At 40.1% G+C, this 21,144-nt stretch overlaps 1 protein-coding gene across 1 annotated transcript; it reads right to left on the bottom strand.

Annotated features, from left to right (window-relative positions):
- Positions 1-1,207: 1,207 nt before the first annotated feature.
- LOC134659987 (zinc finger protein 850-like) lies at positions 1,208-19,673 on the bottom strand. Its single transcript, XM_063515685.1, has 13 exons — positions 19,451-19,673; positions 18,820-18,951; positions 18,238-18,666; positions 16,951-17,085; positions 15,235-15,362; positions 14,160-14,234; positions 12,838-13,633; positions 11,840-11,940; positions 10,862-10,958; positions 8,855-9,019; positions 5,900-6,001; positions 3,297-3,392; positions 1,208-1,347 (listed from the first exon to the last, which is right to left on the bottom strand). Exons 1-13 carry the CDS (start codon positions 19,589-19,591, stop codon positions 1,219-1,221), a joined length of 2,526 nt encoding a protein of 841 aa, XP_063371755.1. The 5' UTR covers positions 19,592-19,673; the 3' UTR covers positions 1,208-1,218.
- Positions 19,674-21,144: the final 1,471 nt, after the last annotated feature.

The raw sequence follows: 21,144 nt of genomic DNA, 5'->3' as shown, positions 1-21,144 counted from the left end.
CAGTTACGGAAACACCTGATGACTCACACAGAAGAGAAGCCCTTCAGTTGTAGTCGCCGTAGCTTATCTTATCTTATTGTTTTCGGGGGCCCTTGCGGATACACTTCGACCCATAGGGATCTTTTGTGATGTTTATGAAGATCCGTTAACTACTCAAGAGCTTTTCCCAGCATATCCATGTGTCGGATGATTGAGCACATGGGAAGCGTTGTAAAGTCCTTTGGTTCCAGATATCCTGCTCCAAAGTCCTTCATTCTTTGTCTGGCTAGGGCGTGACGTTCACACATTAGGTGTTTACTGTCTCTTCCTCTTCGCCACATATACGACAATCGGTGTTGTCAGAATGTCCCATCTTGGCCAGAATTCTTTTGACCCCTTAATGGCCAGTGAACACCCCCGTTATGATTTGGAGTTGTCTTTTGCTAAGTTTCAAAAGCTTTTTGCTCCAACTGGAGTGTACTCCTTGCAGAAAGAGCTTTGCGTGCTTTAGACCCGTCAGAGTCACTGTAGTTACAAGTGTAGACAAAAAACAGATTTACAGAGACACCTGATGACTCACACAGAAAAGAAGCCTTTCAGTTGTAGTCACTGTAGCTACAAGTGTAGAAGAAAAAGAGATTTGCAGACTCACCTGATGACTCACACAGACGAGAAGCGTTTCAGGTTTCAGAATTATGTCTAATGATAATCTGACAATCATTACATTATGACTTTCAATAATTATGTCAAACAAGGGGATCCGTTAATAAACACTCTAAATAATGCACATTTTTTTTATTTTCATTGTGATACATGTTTGTAAAATGATATCGTATTATGTACAAATGTATTTGATACAATATAAATATTTACATTTACATATAATACATCATAATTGTAAAATTATAGCTGCCTTTGAATGATTCGGTATGAAAATACCGTTAACTTATCGGCTTACCGGTAATTTCTATGCAATTTTTACCGGTTTGCATTCCCCAATAATCATCTACTTATAAAGACGATTCTAATGGGCCCAAACTCATGGTACCAGGTACAGAAGATTCACTCTCTAACAAAACGCGTCTATTACGGATATGCCCGCTAGGTGGCGCAAGCGCGAGCAGGCGTCCGTTCCGTAGCGGTGCGCGGCAACTGCTACGGCTAGACACCAACATTGGTGTGGGCCGCATGTACTTGTAGCGACGCGACGAGATCGCGGAGTGAGCCACGGCCGTCGTGCTAGAGCTTGCGCCGCGGCCGGCGGTCGGGCGCGTGGTGCATCAGCTTCACGTGAGTACGGAGGTGAGGGCCCTGTTTGAACGAACTGTCGCACAGCGCACATTTGTATGGACGTTCGCCGGTGTGGACCTGTGAACAACGTATCACTACATAGTATAAAACAAAGTCGCTTCCCGCTGTCTGTCTGTCTGGGGGCTGTTCATAGATAATAGATAGAGTGATTCAAGAGGAAGGTTTATGTATAATTTGTTAACCCGTGCGAAGCCGGGGCGGGTCGCTAGTAATAAATAAATAAAAAATCCGAAATAACTCGCTCTATATTTATTTAAACTTTGTTGCACAAAACACAAAAATAATGTACTAATGGCGGACTTAATGCCTAATGGCATACTCTACCAGTCAACCATCGGGCCAAATAGAGACATGTAAAAATGGTGCAAGGAGAAAAAAGGAATTTATGTACTTCTTTTTGGCAGTATTTAATATTAAAATATTAAGGTGGTAACAACCATAGAGAAATCAAAAAAGCGCTGGTCGCCTAGCGGTAAGAGCATGCGACTTTCAATCCGGAGGTCGCGGGTTCAAACCCCGGCTCGTACCAATGAGTTTTTCGGAACTTATGTACGATATATCATTTGATATTTACCAGTTGCTTTTCGGTGAAGGAAAACATCGTGAGGAAACCGGACTAATCTCAATAAGGTCTAGTTTCCCCTCTGGGTTGGAAGGTAAGACGGGCAGTCGCCTTCGTAAAAACTAGAGCCTACGTCAATTCTTGGGATTAGTTGTCAAGCGGACCCCAGGCTCCCATGAGCGTGGCAAATGCCGGGATAACGCGAGGAAGAAGAACCATAGAGAAATATAAGTAAAGAAAGAGTGGTAACTCCATACATCAGTTTTCTTACCAAAACGCGAGTTACTTCCTAGTCGACATCTAACGTCAAGTAGTGGAATTATCAGTACCGCTACTTGACATCAGATGTCACAGGTTTCGATACTAACGAAAAATGTACTGCTAAAACAATTTACAACTAATATTATAAGCAGAAGGAGTTGAAAATAGAGTTCCGGTTAATCCTGTGCAACTCAGCTGAAACGTCGGAATTTAAGGTAAAAGCAATGAAACTATATCGCGGTATAGGTACCCGTTTGTGTGATAAAATATCGTATACACAACATTTAATATTTTGATTTGTGTTCACACTACTATATATCTAATACCTTTAAACAGCAATTCTTGTTTATTTATATATACATATATATATTTCGGGGATCTCTGAAACGGTTCTAACGATTTCGATGAAATTTGCTATATGGGGGTTTGCGGGGGCGAAAAATCGATCTAGCTAGGTCATCTCTGGGAAAACGCTACTTTTCGTGTTATTATATGTTTTCTCCCAGATATTTAAATTATAAACTGATATAGTGGGTGGCTAAGGGGTTCAAGGCGTTAGCCCGGATTGCTAAAGACGCCGGTTCGAATCCGGCCTTCACCACTGGAGGGCTTCGTCACTTTTTCTTTAATATATGACATCTATATAAATAAATATTATAGGACATTCTTACACAGCTTGACTAAGTCCCACAGTAAACTCAAGAAGGCTTGTGTTGTGGGTACTCATCAGACAACGATGTATATGTCACCGTAAAATTATAAGCACTCGTCAGATTATAATCTCGCTAGTTAAATTATAAACTGACGGTAGGGAGATTATAAACTAACCTACGTTAGATTATAAACTAACGGGTTCACAATCTTACGGTTTGTAAACACTCGTCAGATTATAATCTCGCTAGTTAAATTATAAACTGACGGTAGGGAGATTATAAACTAACCTAACCTACGTTAGATTATAAACTAACGGGTTCACAATCTTACGGTGTCATATATAATATACAAATACATAAATACATAGAAAACACCCAAGACTCAGGAACAAATATCTGTGCTCATCACACAAATAAATGCCCTTACCGGGATTCGAACCCAGGACCGCGGCTTCACAGGCAGGGTCACTACCCACTAGGCCAGACCGGTCGTCAGATATCAGTTTAAAATATCGTATGTCTTTAGTTACCCGGCTGTGCAGTTGTAGCGCCACTTTCTGCTTGAAGGCCTTCGGGCACGCGGAGCACGGGTACGGCCGCTCGTCCGAGTGGACCAGCTGGTGATTCTGTCCAAGATTATAAAAAAAAAACATTTATTATGAGGCAACTACGGCCCATAGATAGTTAGATACATACCTTACAAACTAACATACATACAATAGTAAAAAATCTTACAAGCTAAAAATTATTTATATTATCAAACTTCAACATTTATTCAGCAAATAGGCCACAAGGGCACTTTTACACGTTAACATTGAATTTACATACTTACAAGCTAAATAATAATAATAAAACATCAACAATTATAAAATACCACTAACTGCAAGTACCAAATCAAACTAACGTATTACAATTACTTAGAGATGTATAAAGGTCTCTTAATGTCGAATTACATAAAAACTATAATAATAATATAAAAAAAGCGGCCAAGTGCGAGTCGGACTCGCCCATGAAGGGTTCCGTATTTAGGCGATTTATGACGTATAAAAAAAAACTACTTACTAGATCTCGTTCAAACCAATTTTCGGTGGAAGTTTACATGGTAATGTACATCATATATTTTTTTTAGTTTTATCATTCTCTTATTTTAGAAGTTACAGGGGGGGGGACACACATTTTACCACTTTGGAAGTGTCTCTCGCGCAAACTATTCAGTTTAGAAAAAAATGATATTAGAAACCTCAATATCATTTTTGAATACCTATCCATAGATACCCCACACGTATGGGTTTGATGAAAAAAAAAATTTTTGAGTTTCAGTTCGAAGTATGGGGAACCCCAAAAATTTATTGTTTTTTTTCTATTTTTGTGTGAAAATCTTTATGCGGTTCACAGAATACATCTACTTACCAAGTTTCAACAGTATAGTTCTTATAGTTTCGGAGAAAAGTGGCTGTGACATACGGACGGACAGACGGACAGACAGACAGACATGACGAATCTATAAGGGTTCCGTTTTTTGCCATTTGGCTACGGAACCCTAAAAAACAGATACCTACATGGAAAAAAATAAAACCTCAAATCTAAAAATCTATTAATTAAAACAAAAGTTTTGATCGCTGTTTTTTAGGGTTCCGTATCTCAAAACTAAAAACGAGGGTTCCTCGTAGGATCATTTTTGTTGTTGAAATCGAGTTGAAATTTAAACCATATACTCAAATCCTTGAAGCTGTGAAAAAAATCTAACTAACGTAACGTAAAAAAAAGATACGGCCGTTTATGCCGCAAAAAACGTATATAATTTCGACACTCAAGGAAATCAAAATTGATAGGGTACTTCCCGTTGACCTAGAACTATGAAATTTGGCAAGTAATATCGCCTTACACTACAAATACAGGGAAAAATCTGACTACTGTAAATTTGTAAAAAATAGTTAAATTTGTAAGGAACCCTCTGTGGGCGAGTCCGACTGGCACCTGGCCGGTTTTTCTTCTCTGCCTGCCTAAGCGCCACTTTCGCCATCCCACTAACCCGGGGTTACTTAGTAACTTAACCGGTTAAACCGTTAACTCAGTGTCAAATTGTACTGGTAATTTAATTTCAATTTTGAGGTGTAATATGTAATCCATACTATATATCACTACATAGTATAAAACAAAGTCGCTTCCCGCTGTCTGTCTGTCTGTCTGTATGCTTAGATCTTTAAAACTACGCAACGGATTTTGATGCGGTTTTTTTAAATAGATAGAGTGATTCAAGAGGAAGATTTATGTATAATTTGTTAACCCGTGCGAAGCCGGGGCGGGTCGCTGTGTGTCTGTCTGTCTGTTACCTGTTCACGCTTAAACCGCTTAACCGATTTAGTTCAAATTTGGTATAGAGATAGTTAGAGTCCCGGGGAAGGACATAGGGTAGTTTTTATCTCGGAAGTCATCCTTTAAGGGGGTGAAAAGGGGGGTGGAAGTTTGTACGGGGAATCGATAAAAATCAGATTGGATAACTCCACGCAGACGAAGTCGCGGGCAAAAGCTAGTTATATTATAAGTAAATGAGTACGAGTATAAGTGACGTCCCACGGGTAAAGGTACCTTATGGCGGTTGGCGCCTACGCTATTATTAACGCCACTCCAATACAATTGCGGTGCTATGCGACGTAAGCGCCAAGTGCCATAAGGTACCTTTTCTCGTGGAACGTCACATATTTTTGATAGGATTCATACCAGGGATGTTGCGAATATCCGCATCCGCAACCGCGGAACTTCCGCATGATTTTCAACATCCGCATCCGCATAAAATCGATGCGGATTTAATGCGGATGCGGATGTGGAACAGGTCGGTACAGGAACGTCTTAGCATTGGCGTAAGTGCTAGACTGCTAGGTAATTTAGTCATTAACCAAAAAAAACTATTAGAAATGAGCAGTCAAGCGTGAGTGGGACTTAATGTACGGAACCCTTAGAACGCGAGTCCGACTCGCACTTGGCCGGTTTTAAATAAAAATCACTCAAATGTAATATTTGTCATTTTTATGGTACTATCTTGACATCCGCGTCCGCGGATGTGAGCCTTTAAAAATCCGCATCCGCGGATGTCAAAAAATCGGCATCCGCAACATCCCTGATTCATACTTACTATGAGGGCCTGCGGCATTGTGAAGGACTTTGGGCACTGCGCGCACTTGTAGGGCCGCTCGCCCGTGTGCGAGCGCTGGTGGTAAACAAGCGCTGCGTTCGACTACCAACAAAGAGAATTTGAAGTAGAGTTACTGTCATGATGAAAAACCGGCCAAGTGCGAGTCGGACTCGCGCACGGAGGGTTCCGCACCATCAACAAAAAATACTGACGTTACTGATAAAGTACTGACCCCGCCCGACGTTGCTTAACTTCGGTCAAAAATCACGTTTGTTGTATGGGAGCCCCACTTAAATCTTTATTTTATTGTTTTTTTAGTATTTGTTGTTATAGCGGCAACAGAAATACATCATCTGTGAAAATTTCAACTGTCTAGAATCAGAATCAGAATCAGAATTGTTTATTGCACTCATATTAGTATACAGATCTTAAAAACTACTTAGTACAGTTCCACATGAACCCTGTAAGGGTATAGCAATATACTTAACACTAACTTATGAGATAACATGCATCATAGGCTTAAGCCAATTCCTAAGAGCTAGTGTATGCTTTATAATAATGGTCTCTCCTGTAACTTTCAACCATATCCGTGCCAGCGTCTAGCTATCACGGTTCGTGAGATACAGCCTGGTGACAGACGGACGGACGGACGGACGGACGGACAGCGGAGTCTTAGTAATAGGGTCCCGTTTTTACCCTTTGGGTACGGAACCCTAATTATGTAGCTACAGTTTATTTACTGTCATCTTTCGACAGAAGATTAACACTATTTGATACTTATTCTTTCACTGATATGTGTTAACTTGTTAAATATTAATATTAACGCCATCTACTCGAGAGTAGGCTGAAGGTTATGGCGCCATCGCTCGAAAACATTACACCATACCTTTGGCCTATAGTCGAGTAGATGGCGTTAATATTTAATAAGTTAACACATATCAGTGAAAGAATAAGGATCAAAGTCAAATGGCGTTCTAACAGTTTTATGTTCTTTGAATAAATGTCATATACTAAGAAAAAGTGATCAAGGCCTCCAGTGCCCCAGGCTGGAATCGAACCAGCGTCCTCTGCCATCGCGGCAGGTGCCTGAGCCATTCGGCCACCGGGCCACAGCGGCATAGGTCGAATTTTTCCAAGTATATGCACTTCTTACTGAAGGCTTATGGCGCCCCCTGGCCACCTCTAAGGTAGAACAGTATGGTTCGACCTTTCTAACTGGATCATCTCAGGTGATACCGAGTTAGCGAGAGAGATGGCGCTGCCAATCAATGTATTAGATTAGAACAAATTAAATTATTTTTCAGAAAATATTTTATTTGTTTTTATTTCAAGTAGACACACTACTATAAATTATAAACTTTGAATAAATGTCATATACTAAGAAAAAGTGACCAAGGCCTACAGTGCCCCAGGCTGGAATCGAACCAGCGTCCTCTGCTATCGCGGCAGGTGCCTGAGCCATTCGGCCACTGGGCCACAGCGGCATAGGCGGCATTTTCTGAAAAATAATTTAATTTGTTCTAATACAGTTTTATGTTCTGTCGAAAGATGGCAGTAAATTTACTGTGGCTACATATTTTACTTTGACAATCCGTCTCTATAGTCTCTATTCTATTTGCTACCACAGAATAAATAATAGTACTAAGTACAGAAGAGTCACTCTCTAACAAAACGCGTCTGTTACGATCAGCACAGATATGGCCGCTAGGTGGCGACAGCGCCACGCGCGGCTTATGGCTTTCCCCAAAATTGGGGCCGGAACGGATGTACTTTTAGCTACCTGTAGCAAAGCGACGAAATCGCGGAGTGAGCCACGCCTGTTGCTACCAATAAAAAGTACATTTAATATAATCTAATCAATCTGGTGGCCTAGCGGTAAGAGCGTGCGACTTGCAATCCGGATGTCGCGGGTTCGAACCTCGGCGCGTACCAATGAGTTTTTCGGAATTTATGTACGAAATATCATTTTATGACCTTCCAACCCAGAGGGTATAAATACAAATACATTTATTTCATTACTTTTTAGGGTTCCGTACCTCAAAAGGAAAAAACGGAACCCTAATAGGATCACTCGTGCGTCTGTCTGTCTGTCCGTCCGTCTGTCACAGCCTATTTTCTTCGAAACTACTAGACCGATTAAGTTGAAATTTGGTACACATATGTAAATTTGTGACCCAAAGACATGTAACGCAAACAAATTAATTTTAAACATGAGGGCCACTTTTGAGGGGTAAATTATAAAATTAAAAAATAAAGTTTTTCAAACTACATTTTTTTTTTTAATAATCACGGGGCACGAGAGGTTAAGTAAACCTATACAGTATACTACGAAAATTGTATTTTCATCACACTCAAGGATATAACCATATGTATGGAAGTAAAGTAGAGAGAGAGGTATACAGTGTGGAAAGATAAGTCGGGCCCTGGAGGAAACTACCTTAAATCCTTAAGCTGGCTCATTTTACTTAAAGGAGACATTCCTTTAATTTTAAAAAGACACAAAACTGCATTCAAAGATTTTCTAAAACTCGCTTGCCTCGCCCGGGACTCGAACCGACTAAAAATTCAAAAAAATAAAAACTCGCAATTTTATTCTACTAGTCGATACAGTTAATGTTAATGATAACATTTCTCCAAGAAACATTAGGTTTTAAACTCGTCTGTCGTACAAAATATCCATAAAATGTAATATTTAGTACTCAAGATTTTTTTAGACAAGCCAAATTGAAGAAAAAAAGTAAAATACTTTGAATGCAGTTTTGTTTCTTTTTAAAAATAAAGGAATGTCTCCAAACCTGTCGAATCCCACGATATGACGTCACCATAAGCGTTCTGGCTCATATATGAGCCGTGGGAGCTGACAGATTAAGTAAAATGAGCCAGCTTAACGATTTAAGGTAGTTTCCCTCCAGGGCCCGACTTATCTTTCCACACTGTATATGTTGTTGGTCTCACCTCGCACGCCTTCCCGCAGACCTCGCACATGGCCTCCTTGCGCTTGGGCGGGTCGCTGTGAGTGCGCCGCGCGCGCTGCTCGCGCGACTTGCGCCAGCGCACGTTCAGGTGCACGCGCTGGTGGTGCACCTCGTACGATTTAGAGCTGGCGAATGTTTTGTCACACTGCGATAGTGTAAAAGCTTTATTTATTTTATCTTATACCTTTAAATGAGCAATTCTTGTATATTTATTAGAGATGCCACGAATATTCGGCCACTTTGCGGAATATTCGGTATTCGGCCGAATATTGCTTACTATTCGGTCGAATACCGAATATCTGTTGCACCTACCTAAAAAGAAGAATTACACAATAAAAATAACCAAAAACTAGGTTACATTTAATATTTAAAATGTATTCTTGGAAAGTTGTTAAATACGAAGACCTTTTTTTGAGCATATTTTATTTTATCATGGGTGGGTTTGATTTGATTGACTCTAACAATATTCATTAATTCTGTTCAACAAAAAATAAGTATATCTTAGCAAATGTTATGCTTTGTTGCCGAACAGTTTTCATAATATGTAATTGTGACTCAAAATGTTCACATGTCATGCAGAATATTCGGTAGCCGAATATTCGGTATTCGGCCAAAACCACTATTCGGGGCATCTCTAATATTTATTTATAGACGGCCTATTATGAATTTATGACGGCTGCGTTTGATGGAATGTCAAGTATTTAAATAGTCTATGCTTGAGTGTGTTTGACTGCGATACAGTGACTTTTATTTGAATGACCCGGACAGCTTCTTTAATGGATTGGTTCCTGGCTGATTCTGCGGACAGCCCGAAATGAGATGGCATCCTGAGTGGAACTGTCAGTCAGATTTAAATTGGAAAGTGTCGCAGTCAACCTCACTACATTTCTTTAATTTATATTTTTATGAATTGTATCGATTTAGATATGCCGTACATTGAGTATTAATTTACGTGATCGTTGATCACTCCTTGAAATATACCTTTCGGGGATATCGGAAACGGCTCTAACGATTTCGATGAAATTAGCTATATGGGGGTTTTCGGGGGCGAAAAATCGATCTAGCCAGGTCTTATCTCTGGGAAAAAACGCATTTTTGAGTGTTTATTTTTTCCGAGCATACCTCGGTCTCCCAGATATTACACATAATAAACGCTATAATGCTTTCAAAAACCGCTAATTGTGGCCCGCAAAACAGCATACAGATAAACAGAGACTGAATTTTGAACGGCAGACTGCGAAGGAATATGTCGTGCCATGATCGCGATTATTAGATTAGATTTCATTTATTTGCAATAAACATGGTACAGTGGTTCTTATGCTATTGTTCTTAGGTAACACATGATTAACTACATAGTAGCATGCAAATTTACACCTTTAACTCCTTTTACAATTTAAACGAAATTGAACTTTACGGAGTCCCGCGTAAGTCATTATTGCATTGGCGAAGCTGACGGCTGTTGGCGTCATTGGCAAGACTCCGAAGACGTCCACAGCCGCCTGTGTCGCTCAAAGGGTTAAGACGAAACAGGATCTGAGATTTAAATATTTTAGGTAAATATCCCGCTAACGGAAGCAGCTCCTAAAACTAGTGCGATAAGGACAAGGCGAACAATCTCAAAAATCGAGGTTTCGTACTCGACTGTTTCCTCCTCCAAAACTTAACCATTCGTAACCAAATTTGGAAATCTAAATGATTATGAAATTATCTGTGTCGGACCATCTTGCTTTTTTGGCTAATTGATATCAGTTTTGAATACCACGCCTCTCATTGCGGCATAGTCAATTAGGCCATTTTGGCCATTTTTGAAGGGCTCTAGCGCCTTAAAAAACAAAAATACCAAAAAAAGCAAAACGGTCCGACACAGATATTGACAATATTAATCTGTGTTGAAATAATCACTGCTCTAGGTTCAAAACCCACGGAGGAAACAGTCGAGTACGTTTGTATGGAGAAATGACCACTCCTGTTGGCTCTTAACTCTTACCTGTACACATTTGAATTGGTCTGTGCTGTGGCGTTCCTCGGCATGCGCTTGTAATTCTGCGTCTGTCGATAACGTCTCGCCACACACCAGACAGGGCCTGCCCACGTTAAACGAGGCTTAGTGTAAGGCCTGAGTGGAGGCTCTTGTTGTGCGTGCAGCGGGGCGGGGCGTGCGGCGTGCATGTTAAACAAATGCGCACGTATAGGAGCGGCCTTAGTGCACGCTGCTCACATCACGCGTGAGCCCACAGCCACGCTGCACGCGTCGCCGAGCGAGCGTCCACTCAGCCCTTAAGCTTTGGTTTCCTCCGAAAGCGGTGCCGTCATATAGCGGCCGTCTCCATACAAATACTACGATTGTTGCAGCGGCAGCAAAAGACGGCCGTCTTTACGGTGACGACATGTGGAAAGTACCACGGCGTTATAACACACCGTCAGCCACCAAGGTCAAAGCGGCAAATTTGAAAAATGTAGGCGCGAAGGGATATAGTCCCATAGAAAATTTGAATTTCGCGCCTTTTTCTACTGACAAGATTTGCTTGACCATCTATAATTTACTTGGAGGATGAAATATCATCAGAAGAGGAAAATAATCGTAGTACGGAATCATTTATTCAAATCTCGTGTCATTTATTTAAAATAGCGTCACCGCTATCTAATAAAACGTTCACGAAACTATCGACACCGTCATGGCGGCCGTCATCCAAATGACGGCATCGCTTTTTTACGTTACGTTGACAATCAACGCCGTCTAGGAAATCGCGCCATCTTGTTTACATAGACAACGTTCTAGTGACGTCATTCACCGCTATATTACGGCCGTAATTATGACGGCACCGTTTTCGGAGGAATCCAAAGCTTTAGAAAGAAGGTATGGTGTTTTTCAATAAAAAGACACATCAAGATTGTTTACCTTATTTCTAATGCTAAAAAAAAACGAACTATAGATGACAAATACCCTATATTAGTAGGGATATACTTGGCATGTGGGTCGCAGGGGGTGTGTCTGGTCAACGCATCCGTGCTCGCGAACTGCGCGCCGCACTCCGCGCAGCGAGACTCCGCTTTCACCACTGTCATCTGACACAACAAATATGGGGTCAGATACAACATCGGTGACCGGTTTTTAGTGGCCGACAGTGTAAGACGTAATGGGGTTGGCCGGTCGAAGTATTTAGCAGACGGCGCCAGCATAGCTTGCCCTGTTAATCCCTAGAATTGTGTCAAATTTTTGTGTTTTTTTAATGGAATTTTATGCCCTGGATGCCAAATCTCAAAGAAAAAGGGGCAAGCTATGATGGCGCCATCTATGCAAACCTTTGACAGTTGCCAACCCCATTGACGCAGTTTAGCGAAAAGGATCCATCTAAAATTTGTCATTTATACTTGGTCAACCAGATCTTGACAGTAGAAAAAGGCGGCATATTCGAATTTTCTATGGGATGACATCCCTTCGCGCCTACATTTTTCAAATTTGCCGCCTTTTTCTACTGTCAAGATTTGGTTGACCAAATATGAATGAGTGACTTATCGTTTTGACAGAAAACACAGATTTTTGTGGATCCTTTTCCCTAAATGACCTACAAATCTGCGAACGAAGGTCTCTCATTCAGCTTCGGCAAAAATGCTTTACCAGTAGGCAGGTACATTAATTGTGCAACCCTCACTATCACTCTAAGCATTAACTTTAAAATTAGATAATTACTATAGGCTTATATACAAATTATAATGAACGGTGCCTTTTCAATAATATACATTTCAATGTCGAAATCTTGTTGAATCATGCTCAACTATGAGCTTTACATGGCGGTCCTGCCATATGCCAGGTACAGTGGGCCAAGAAAGTGGTCTACCAGTTTTGACAAAAGTTTCTGCGAGATCTAACGATCGCTAAGGTTGACTTTTCTAACGGGGTTTAAAGTAAATCGACCTTGTTGTCTCATGACGTTCAAACGATCTTCAACCGTAGGGTGGTACTTGTGTGAACGTCTCGCCGCACACGTCGCATGCCACATTCATCGCGGGATGCTGTAGACGCACGTGTGTCGAGCTAACTCCCTCACATGGCGACCCTACCTGGTGTGCTCGTGACTTGTGTTGCAACAGTCCCAGTCGGCCCACAAACGTCTTGCCGCACACGTCGCATGCCACATTCATCGCAGGATGCTGGAGACGCACGTGCGACAAGTGTGTCGAGCTAACTCCCTCGCATGGCGACCCTACCTGGTGTGCTCGTGACTTGTGTTGCAACAGTCCCAGTCGGCCCACGAACGTCTCGTCGCACACGTCGCATGCCACATTCATCGTGGGATGCTGGAGACGCACGTGCGACAAGAGTGTCGAGCTAACTCCCTCACATGGCGACCCTACCTGGTGTGCTCGTGACTTGTGTTGTAATAGTCCCAGTCGTCCCACGAACGTCTCGCCGCACACGTCGCATGCCACATTCATCGCAGGATGCTGTAGACGCACGTATGTCGAGCTAACTCCCTCACATGGCGACCCTACCTGGTGTGCTCGTGACTTGTGTTGCAACAGTCCCAGTCGTCCCACGAACGTCTCGCCGCACACGTCGCATGCCACATTCATCGCAGGATGCTGTAGACGCACGTATGTCGAGCTAACTCCCTCACATGGCGACCCTACCTGGTGTGCTCGTGACTTGTGTTGCAACAGTCCCAGTCGTCCCACGAACGTCTCGCCGCACACGTCGCATGCCACATTCATCGCAGGGTGCTGGAGACGCACGTGCGACAAGTATGTTGAACTCTTGCTACAGAAAAATAGTACATTACTGCAGAGGCCGTGAAGTAAGGGATTGCAGGACGAGATTGCGGTATACGGCTGAGTCCGACGAGTCGGACGAGGCCGGATAAAGCGAGTCTTGCAATCCCTATTCCGCCATCCTTGGCCTAGGTCAAGAAGTAATGTAAGGAGCCATAAATGAGCAACTTCATGTCTTCATTTCGTGACATTAACGCATACATTTTGGAGTATGTTTGAGAAAAAGTTTTTACAAGCATTTATTTAATTTGCAATGCATATATATTCGAGTCAAATCTTGCAAGCGAAATTAGTACGCCACTTCCCATTATTCGATTAAGCTGAAACTTCACATACTTGTGTAAGTTGGATCACAATGCAATATTATGTAACCATCGAGCTGATCTAATGATGGACATCGAAGGAATAGGAACTTTAGGGGAAGCAAAATGGCCCTCTTCTAAAATTTCTGAAATTTTCTGCCCCCCCCCCCCCCCCATGAAGAAAGCTTGCCCACCACTCAACTAGACACTCACGTAAAGCTAGCCCCGCAGTGTTTGCAGACGTGGATCTTGCCAGAGTGCCACTCAAAATGCTTCTTCGCTTGATACCTGCAACAAAAAAAGTAGCATTCTTTCAAAATAATGCTAGTTTTTAGGGTTCCGTACCCAAAGGGTCCGGACCCTATTACTAAGACTCCGCTGTCCGTCCGTCCGTCCGTCTGTCACCAGGCTGTATCTCACGAACCGTGATAGCTAGACAGTTGAAATTTTCACAGATGATGTATTTCTGTTGCCGCTATAACAACAAATACTAAAAACAATAAAATAAAGATTTAAGTGGGGCTCCCATACAACAAACGTGATTTTTGACCGAAGTTAAGCAACGTCGGGCGGGGTCAGTACTTGGATGGGTGACCGTTTCTTTGCTTGTTTTGCTCTATTTTTTGTTGATGGTGCGGAACCCTCCGTGCGCGAGTCCGACTCGCACTTGGCCGGTTTTTCTTTATTAGAAAAAGTTACGCATTTGACCACAATTTCACCTGATGGTAAGTGCCGATGCAGCCTAGGATGGAACATGCTTACCTAATAGATTATTCACTCTCGATTTAAAAAAATCCAATTTATAGTGGAGTGGGAATAGATTTGCAGGAAGTTAATTCCACTCCTTAGCCGTTCGCATGATAAAGCTGGATGCATAGCGTTTATGTATGTATGTAAACACTTTATTGTACATAAGACAGGTTAAATTACAATGAAAAAAAAATGAATGAATGAAAATAAAATGAATGATTGAATGAAAATGAATGAATTAAATTAATGAAGCGTTTAGTACAAATCAGTGGCAATTTATTAACTTACTGTTACTTGAAATAAATGATTTATTATTATTTATTATTATTATTAAGAAGCAAGCAACAAGTGATACTGTTGAGAATATCACTACATAATATATAAACAAAGTGTCTGTCTGTATGCTTAGATCTTTAAAACTACGCAACGGATTTTGATGCGGTTTTTTTTAATAGATAGCGTGATTCAAGAGGAAGGTTTACGTATAATTTGTTAACCCGTGCAAAGCCGGGGCGGGTCGCTAGTAAATAATAAGTACCTGTTCCTGGATACGAAGTTGCACTCCTTGCACAGAAACTTGAGCCGGTGCAGGTCCTGGTGCTCCTGCCGGCGAGACTGGCGCTTGAACCGCACCAGGCAGATCTCGCACGAGTGCGCGCCCATGCTCTATTACAAGACAGGCACAATACAGTATGAGATAAATAAATAGAGAAATTAACATAAATAAATATTATAGGACATTCTTACACAGATTGATTAAGTCCCACAGTGGCCACAGTAAGCTCAAGAAGGCTTGTGTTGTGGGCAGGGATCGGAACCGGTTTTTTGCAAAAACTTAGAAATAACCATATTTTACGAATTATTTTATACTCGAAATGTAGGACTCAGTTGTGTTTTTAGGTTACGACTTCGTATTATTAGATTGCCCAATTAGAAATGAAGTAATTAGCAAAGAACGAAAAAATACCGTTTTCGTTCCCATACAAAAAATACCGGTATCCGATCCCTGGTTGTGGGTACTCAGACAACGATATATATAATATACAAATACTTAAATACATAGAAAACAACCATGACTCAGGAACAAATATCTGTGCTCATCACACAAATAAATGCCCTTACCGGGACTCGAACCCAGGACCATCGGCTTCACAGGCAGGGTCACTACACACTAGGCCAGACCGGTCGTCTAACACGTCTAACATAGAATTGAATAATTTTACGGTTTAGACTCACTTGTTTTAAGTCTCTCGCGCGACATGTTTCGGAGAGCCTAGGTCTCCTTTCTCAAGCACTAACAGTAATGTTAGTATATCTCACAACAGTTTAAATTAAATTAACATAGGCCTTAATTTGACATTTAACCGAACCGGCCGGGAGAGTATAAAAAAATAAAAAAATGTAGCATTATTTTTTATTTTGCTGAGATAAGTAATTCTGAGTTTCCCTTATTCTTTTGTCTTTTCAATCCTGCCTTCCAGGATGTTTAGGGAAAAGTAGTCATCAGGTGTCCTAACGTCACTTTTGCGCAATTAATTATTTGTGATACGGCAATATTCTTAAGATTTTATCTTGAAGCACGACAATTTAAGGGCTCCGTACATGGCAACCCCATTCAATGGGAACAACACTGGTTTGACAAAACTTCCGTGAGACAAAGACATATTAAATATATTAAAAACGGGTCACTCACGTATTTTAAGTCAAGCAAGCTCCTGATGACACTTCTCGGTACGAAGTGAAACATGTCGAGCGTTTTTCGACTTAAAATACGCGAGTGACCCGTTTTTAATATATTTAATAACACTGGTTTGGTTGATAAGGTGACTTACCGGGCTGTATAAGGTGACTTACCGGGCTGTATAAGGTGACTTACCGGGATGTATAAGGTGACTTACTGGACTGTATAAGGTGACTTACAGGGCTGTACAAGGTGACTTACCGGGCTGAATAAGGTGACTTACCGGGCTGTATAAGGTGACTTACCGGGCTGTATAAGGTGGCTTACCGGGCTGTATAAGCAAGAAATTGCTATTGACAATTGACTTTTTTTCTGAATTAATGAATGATTAATTTTATATTATGTAACAACATAAGTTATAGTTATACAATGTGTACCTAATTCTTCTGACATGTAACATTGGTGTTATCAATAAATATTTGTATTTGTATTTGTAAGGTGACTTACCGGGCTGTATAAGGTGACTTACCGGGCTGTATAAGGTGACTTACCGGACTGTATAAGGTGACTTACCGGGTTGTGTCGTATTTTGTGGTTGTTGTAGGCATCGTTGGCCATGAACCCCTTCCCGCACTCCTCGCACTTGTACGCCGCGTACTGGTAGTTGGCGCTCTGCTTGCGCGCCCGAATCTCCTCCAGTTGCTGTTCCTGCAACATCACGATCACAATTGTTATTTTATTTTTACAAGCTTTTATTTAGTTTTACCTGTCCCGTTGTCGGTCTGTAATCAAATCTTGCAAGTTAAATTTGACCAACTTCCCGGTTTCCGATGAAGCTGAAAATTTGCATATGTGTGTAAGTGTGTAAGTCGGGTGACAATGCAATATTATGGTACCATGGAGCAGATCTGATGATGGAGACAGGAGGTGGCCATAGGAACTCTGTTATAAAACAATGGAACCTAATTGTGTTTGGGGTTTTTAGAGTTGTCTCGATGAGCATGAGTTGTCTGTGGAAAAAAAAGTACAGTCAGCGATAAAAGCTGGTACCAAAAATGAAATTTTTGCCAAAAGCCTTTAGGGTTCCATACCCAAAGGGTAAAAATGGGACCCTATTATATGTTACCAGGCTGTATCTCATGAACCATGATAGCTACACAGTGGAAATTTTCACAGATATTTTTGTTGCCACTATACCAAATACTAAAAGGTACGGAACCCTCGGTGGGCGAGTCCGACTCGCACTTATCCGGTTTTTTATTAATAAAAATTCAGCACTGTGGAATCAGGGCACCTTTTTTTTGGCAAGAAAAAAATCTGCCTTAGACTACTAGTTTAGATTTAAAAACTTCAGCATGCATGTCAAATTCTCGTTAATAAATAATATAGTTTATTTGTAATTGTATCCAAAGGGGATTAGATTTAAAAACAAGCTCAAGAAATGGCTGTTAACAAAAGGTTTCTATAACGTAATTTTTTTTTGTCTTTTTATCTGCAATCTGCTGTATTAGCCATAATCAGATGTTATGTCTTTTTTGAAGGTTTTGAGAGGTATTCCATTAAATGCTCTCTCTTGACTTTGATAGAATTTATCTTCTCGTGCCACTTAGTGCCTCTGGTCTAGCCGCAGTATTTGCCACCTTATAATTTAAATGAATATTTTATGTACATAGACAATGAATCATTATGATGTTATGTTATTGGTTTTTGCATGCATTAGGTTGGTTTATAATTGTACGCCCGAAATGGACAAGCTGATGGACTTTTGTGATATTTATAAGACCTATGTACCAGCTTTGACAATAAAGAAATCTTATCTTATCTTGTAAGTGAAGAAAATTTATAAAAAATATTTATTACCTTAGTCAAAGCAATAATTTCAACACTATAACTACTTTCAAACTTGGCAAAATCGAAATCCGGCAAATAATCATTATCTGACGTCCTCTTCTTTATCTTCTTCTTAACTCTCTTCTCTTCTGTTCTTGTTTTTTTCTTCCTTCCCTTTCTAACTTTTACATCTCTCACCGGATTGGTGGCAACAAATATCTGTTCTGTGTTATCATCACTGAAATCCCCATTGTCTGTGCCTTCATCTATTTTGTCTTTGATTTCATATTCTATTTTCAAATCGTCAGACTCTGGGATGAAATTGTCTATGTCTGACTCTTCTTTTTTTACATTCACTTCAAGGCTGTCTCTATAGTCTGTGGTCTCGACTCTTGTTTGTGTTAAGTAGATGAGCTGGTGAGAGTGGCGGTCTATGGTTCTGATATAGTCTGTGGTTAGCTGAAACATTGGTATAAAATAATTGGATATTATTTTAGGGCTTAAAAGTTACTTTTTACATATAATTCAGTGCACACTGCATAATAGTCTGCAAAATATAGTCAGCTACAGTCTTGGTATTATTGTAGAGAAATAAAATAAAGTAAGTGTTACCTCAATTTGCAAAGGTAATGCCCTGAGGCACTGCTGTGCGCGGAGGCTCCGTGCCCTGAACACTCTGCATTTGAGCAGAGCGCTGCGGCAGTAGCAGCACAGGTGCTGCGGCAACCCGTCTGATAGCAGCACCTACAAAGAATATAAACAATAAGTTTTTTATGGTGCATCTTCAACATTCACGAAAATCAATATTTTTATGGTGCATCTTTCATATTTTCTTAATAACTTTCAATAAAACATTACTGTATCATTAATGATACTGTAAACATCGCTTCAATTTAAGATTATGAACTTAATTAACAAAATGTGGGCAAGTTTTATTTATTTATGTTATTAGTATTAATTTAATTTGTGTATACTTAATTTTAATGATAGTTTATAAGTTTTGTTATAGTGTTTGTATCTTATTCCGTAAAACTATTAATTCTAAGAATTATTACAAAATGTATTCTACATAATATGATGATTTTTTGTTTTGTTTTTGTCCGTTTTATGTAAATCTGTTTATGTGCAATAAAGTGACATACATACATACATACATTAACTGTAAAATTTTAAAATGAAATATCTCCAACACGTTGAAATTGCAAATCACAAAAATTGCATTTAACTAGAAGGTAACACTTACGGGACTCCCTGTGATATGAGCAAAAGCTTCTGCGAGTTTGTTTTCGTATATATTAAACAATTTAATATCGGTAGCTAAGCAAGCTCGGCAGCTTAGCAGCTTTAACGAAGGATTAGAGGTTTCTACTCTTATTGTATTCATGTTGCAAGCTTTGTATCACGTCGTGTGTATAAGGAACTATATGCAAAACTAGGAAATTGGTGTTTACTTCTTGTTTTTGCAACAAAATGTGATAATTCTTGAGCAAAAAAATGAACGGACAGTGATTGATGTATTTCTGAACTGTCAAACGAGAGCCGTTCGGATACAATCACCACTGCCGAGCGACAAAAGCTTGGGAAGTTTTTTTCTTACAATGGCAACATTAAACTTAAACGTCAAAGTTATCATAGTCACTAATTTCCAGTGTTGCCAGATCGTACCTTTTAGTACGGTTTTCCGTACTATTTTGGACCCTTGCGTACCTTTTTTGTAAGCAGCGTACATCGTACTAAAACCGTACCTTTTGATGTACGATTGTTTATCAACTTTTTTTTTCGTTGTATTGGATGGTTTGTTCAGGGCAAAATATCTAATCTGACAACAATAGCCACCATAAAAAAGTACCATGTACTATAGAAAATACACGTTTCTTTAGTTGCAGTCGGCAGTTGTGTCTTTCTTACCTGTGCTTTGCTAATAGTAATAGTAATATCGTTTATTGCAAACCATGTTAACCATGGTACAATAGAATAGATGTTACAATGGAAATAGATGACATGGCACCCTGGTAGGGTATTGGCAATTATCCATAAAACTACATTAAATAATTTATGTGTAATATTATTAATATTGCTTTGTGATTGCTTCTAATGCAGTGCAGTTGCTCGAAGAATAATAAAAAGCGGCCAAGTGCGAGTCGGACTCGCCCATGAAGGGTTCCGTATTTAGGCGATTTATGACGTATTAAAAAAAAAACTACTTGCTAGATCTCGTTCAAACCAATTTTCGGTGGAAGTTTACATGGTAACGTACATCATATATTTTTTTTAGTTTTATCATTCTCTTATTTTAGAAGTTAGGGGGGGGGGGGACACGCATTTTACCACTTTGGAAGTGTCTCTCGCGCAAACTATTCAGTTTAGAAAAAAATGATATTAGAAACCTCAATATCATTTTTGAAGACCTATCCATAGATACCCCACACGTATGGGTTTGATGAAAAAAAAAATTTTGAGTTTCAGTTCGAAGTATGGGGAACCCCAATAATTTATTGTTTTTTTTCTATTTTTGTGTGAAAATCTTAATGCGGTTCACAGAATACATCTACTTACCAAGTTTCAACAGTATAGTTCTTATAGTTTCGGAGAAAAGTGGCTGTGACATACGGACGGACAGACAGACGGACAGACAGACAGACATGACGAATCTATAAGGGTTCCGTTTGGCTACGGAACCCTAAAAACGCTAAAAGAAGTTAAAAAAAAATTATAAAGAATTTGTTCTCGGGCTGTCAGGTCTAAGTCATGCCATGTCCATAAATCCTACTTGTTTATCTTACCAATCTTATTCACATGCATTTCTTTTTAATTTATATATATACATTTGCATATCCATCCAGATTACAAAACTCAGGTAGTCAAAATTCAGCCGGCCATTTATAGCCCGTCAAACAACTTAGTCAGTATAAAATGGCGCGAAATTTTAAGTTTTCT

This window comes from Cydia amplana, chromosome 26 (genome assembly GCF_948474715.1).
Source record: "Cydia amplana chromosome 26, ilCydAmpl1.1, whole genome shotgun sequence".
Taxonomy (NCBI): Eukaryota; Metazoa; Arthropoda; class Insecta; order Lepidoptera; family Tortricidae; genus Cydia; species Cydia amplana.
This window is presented reverse-complemented; position numbering and strand designations above follow the sequence as displayed.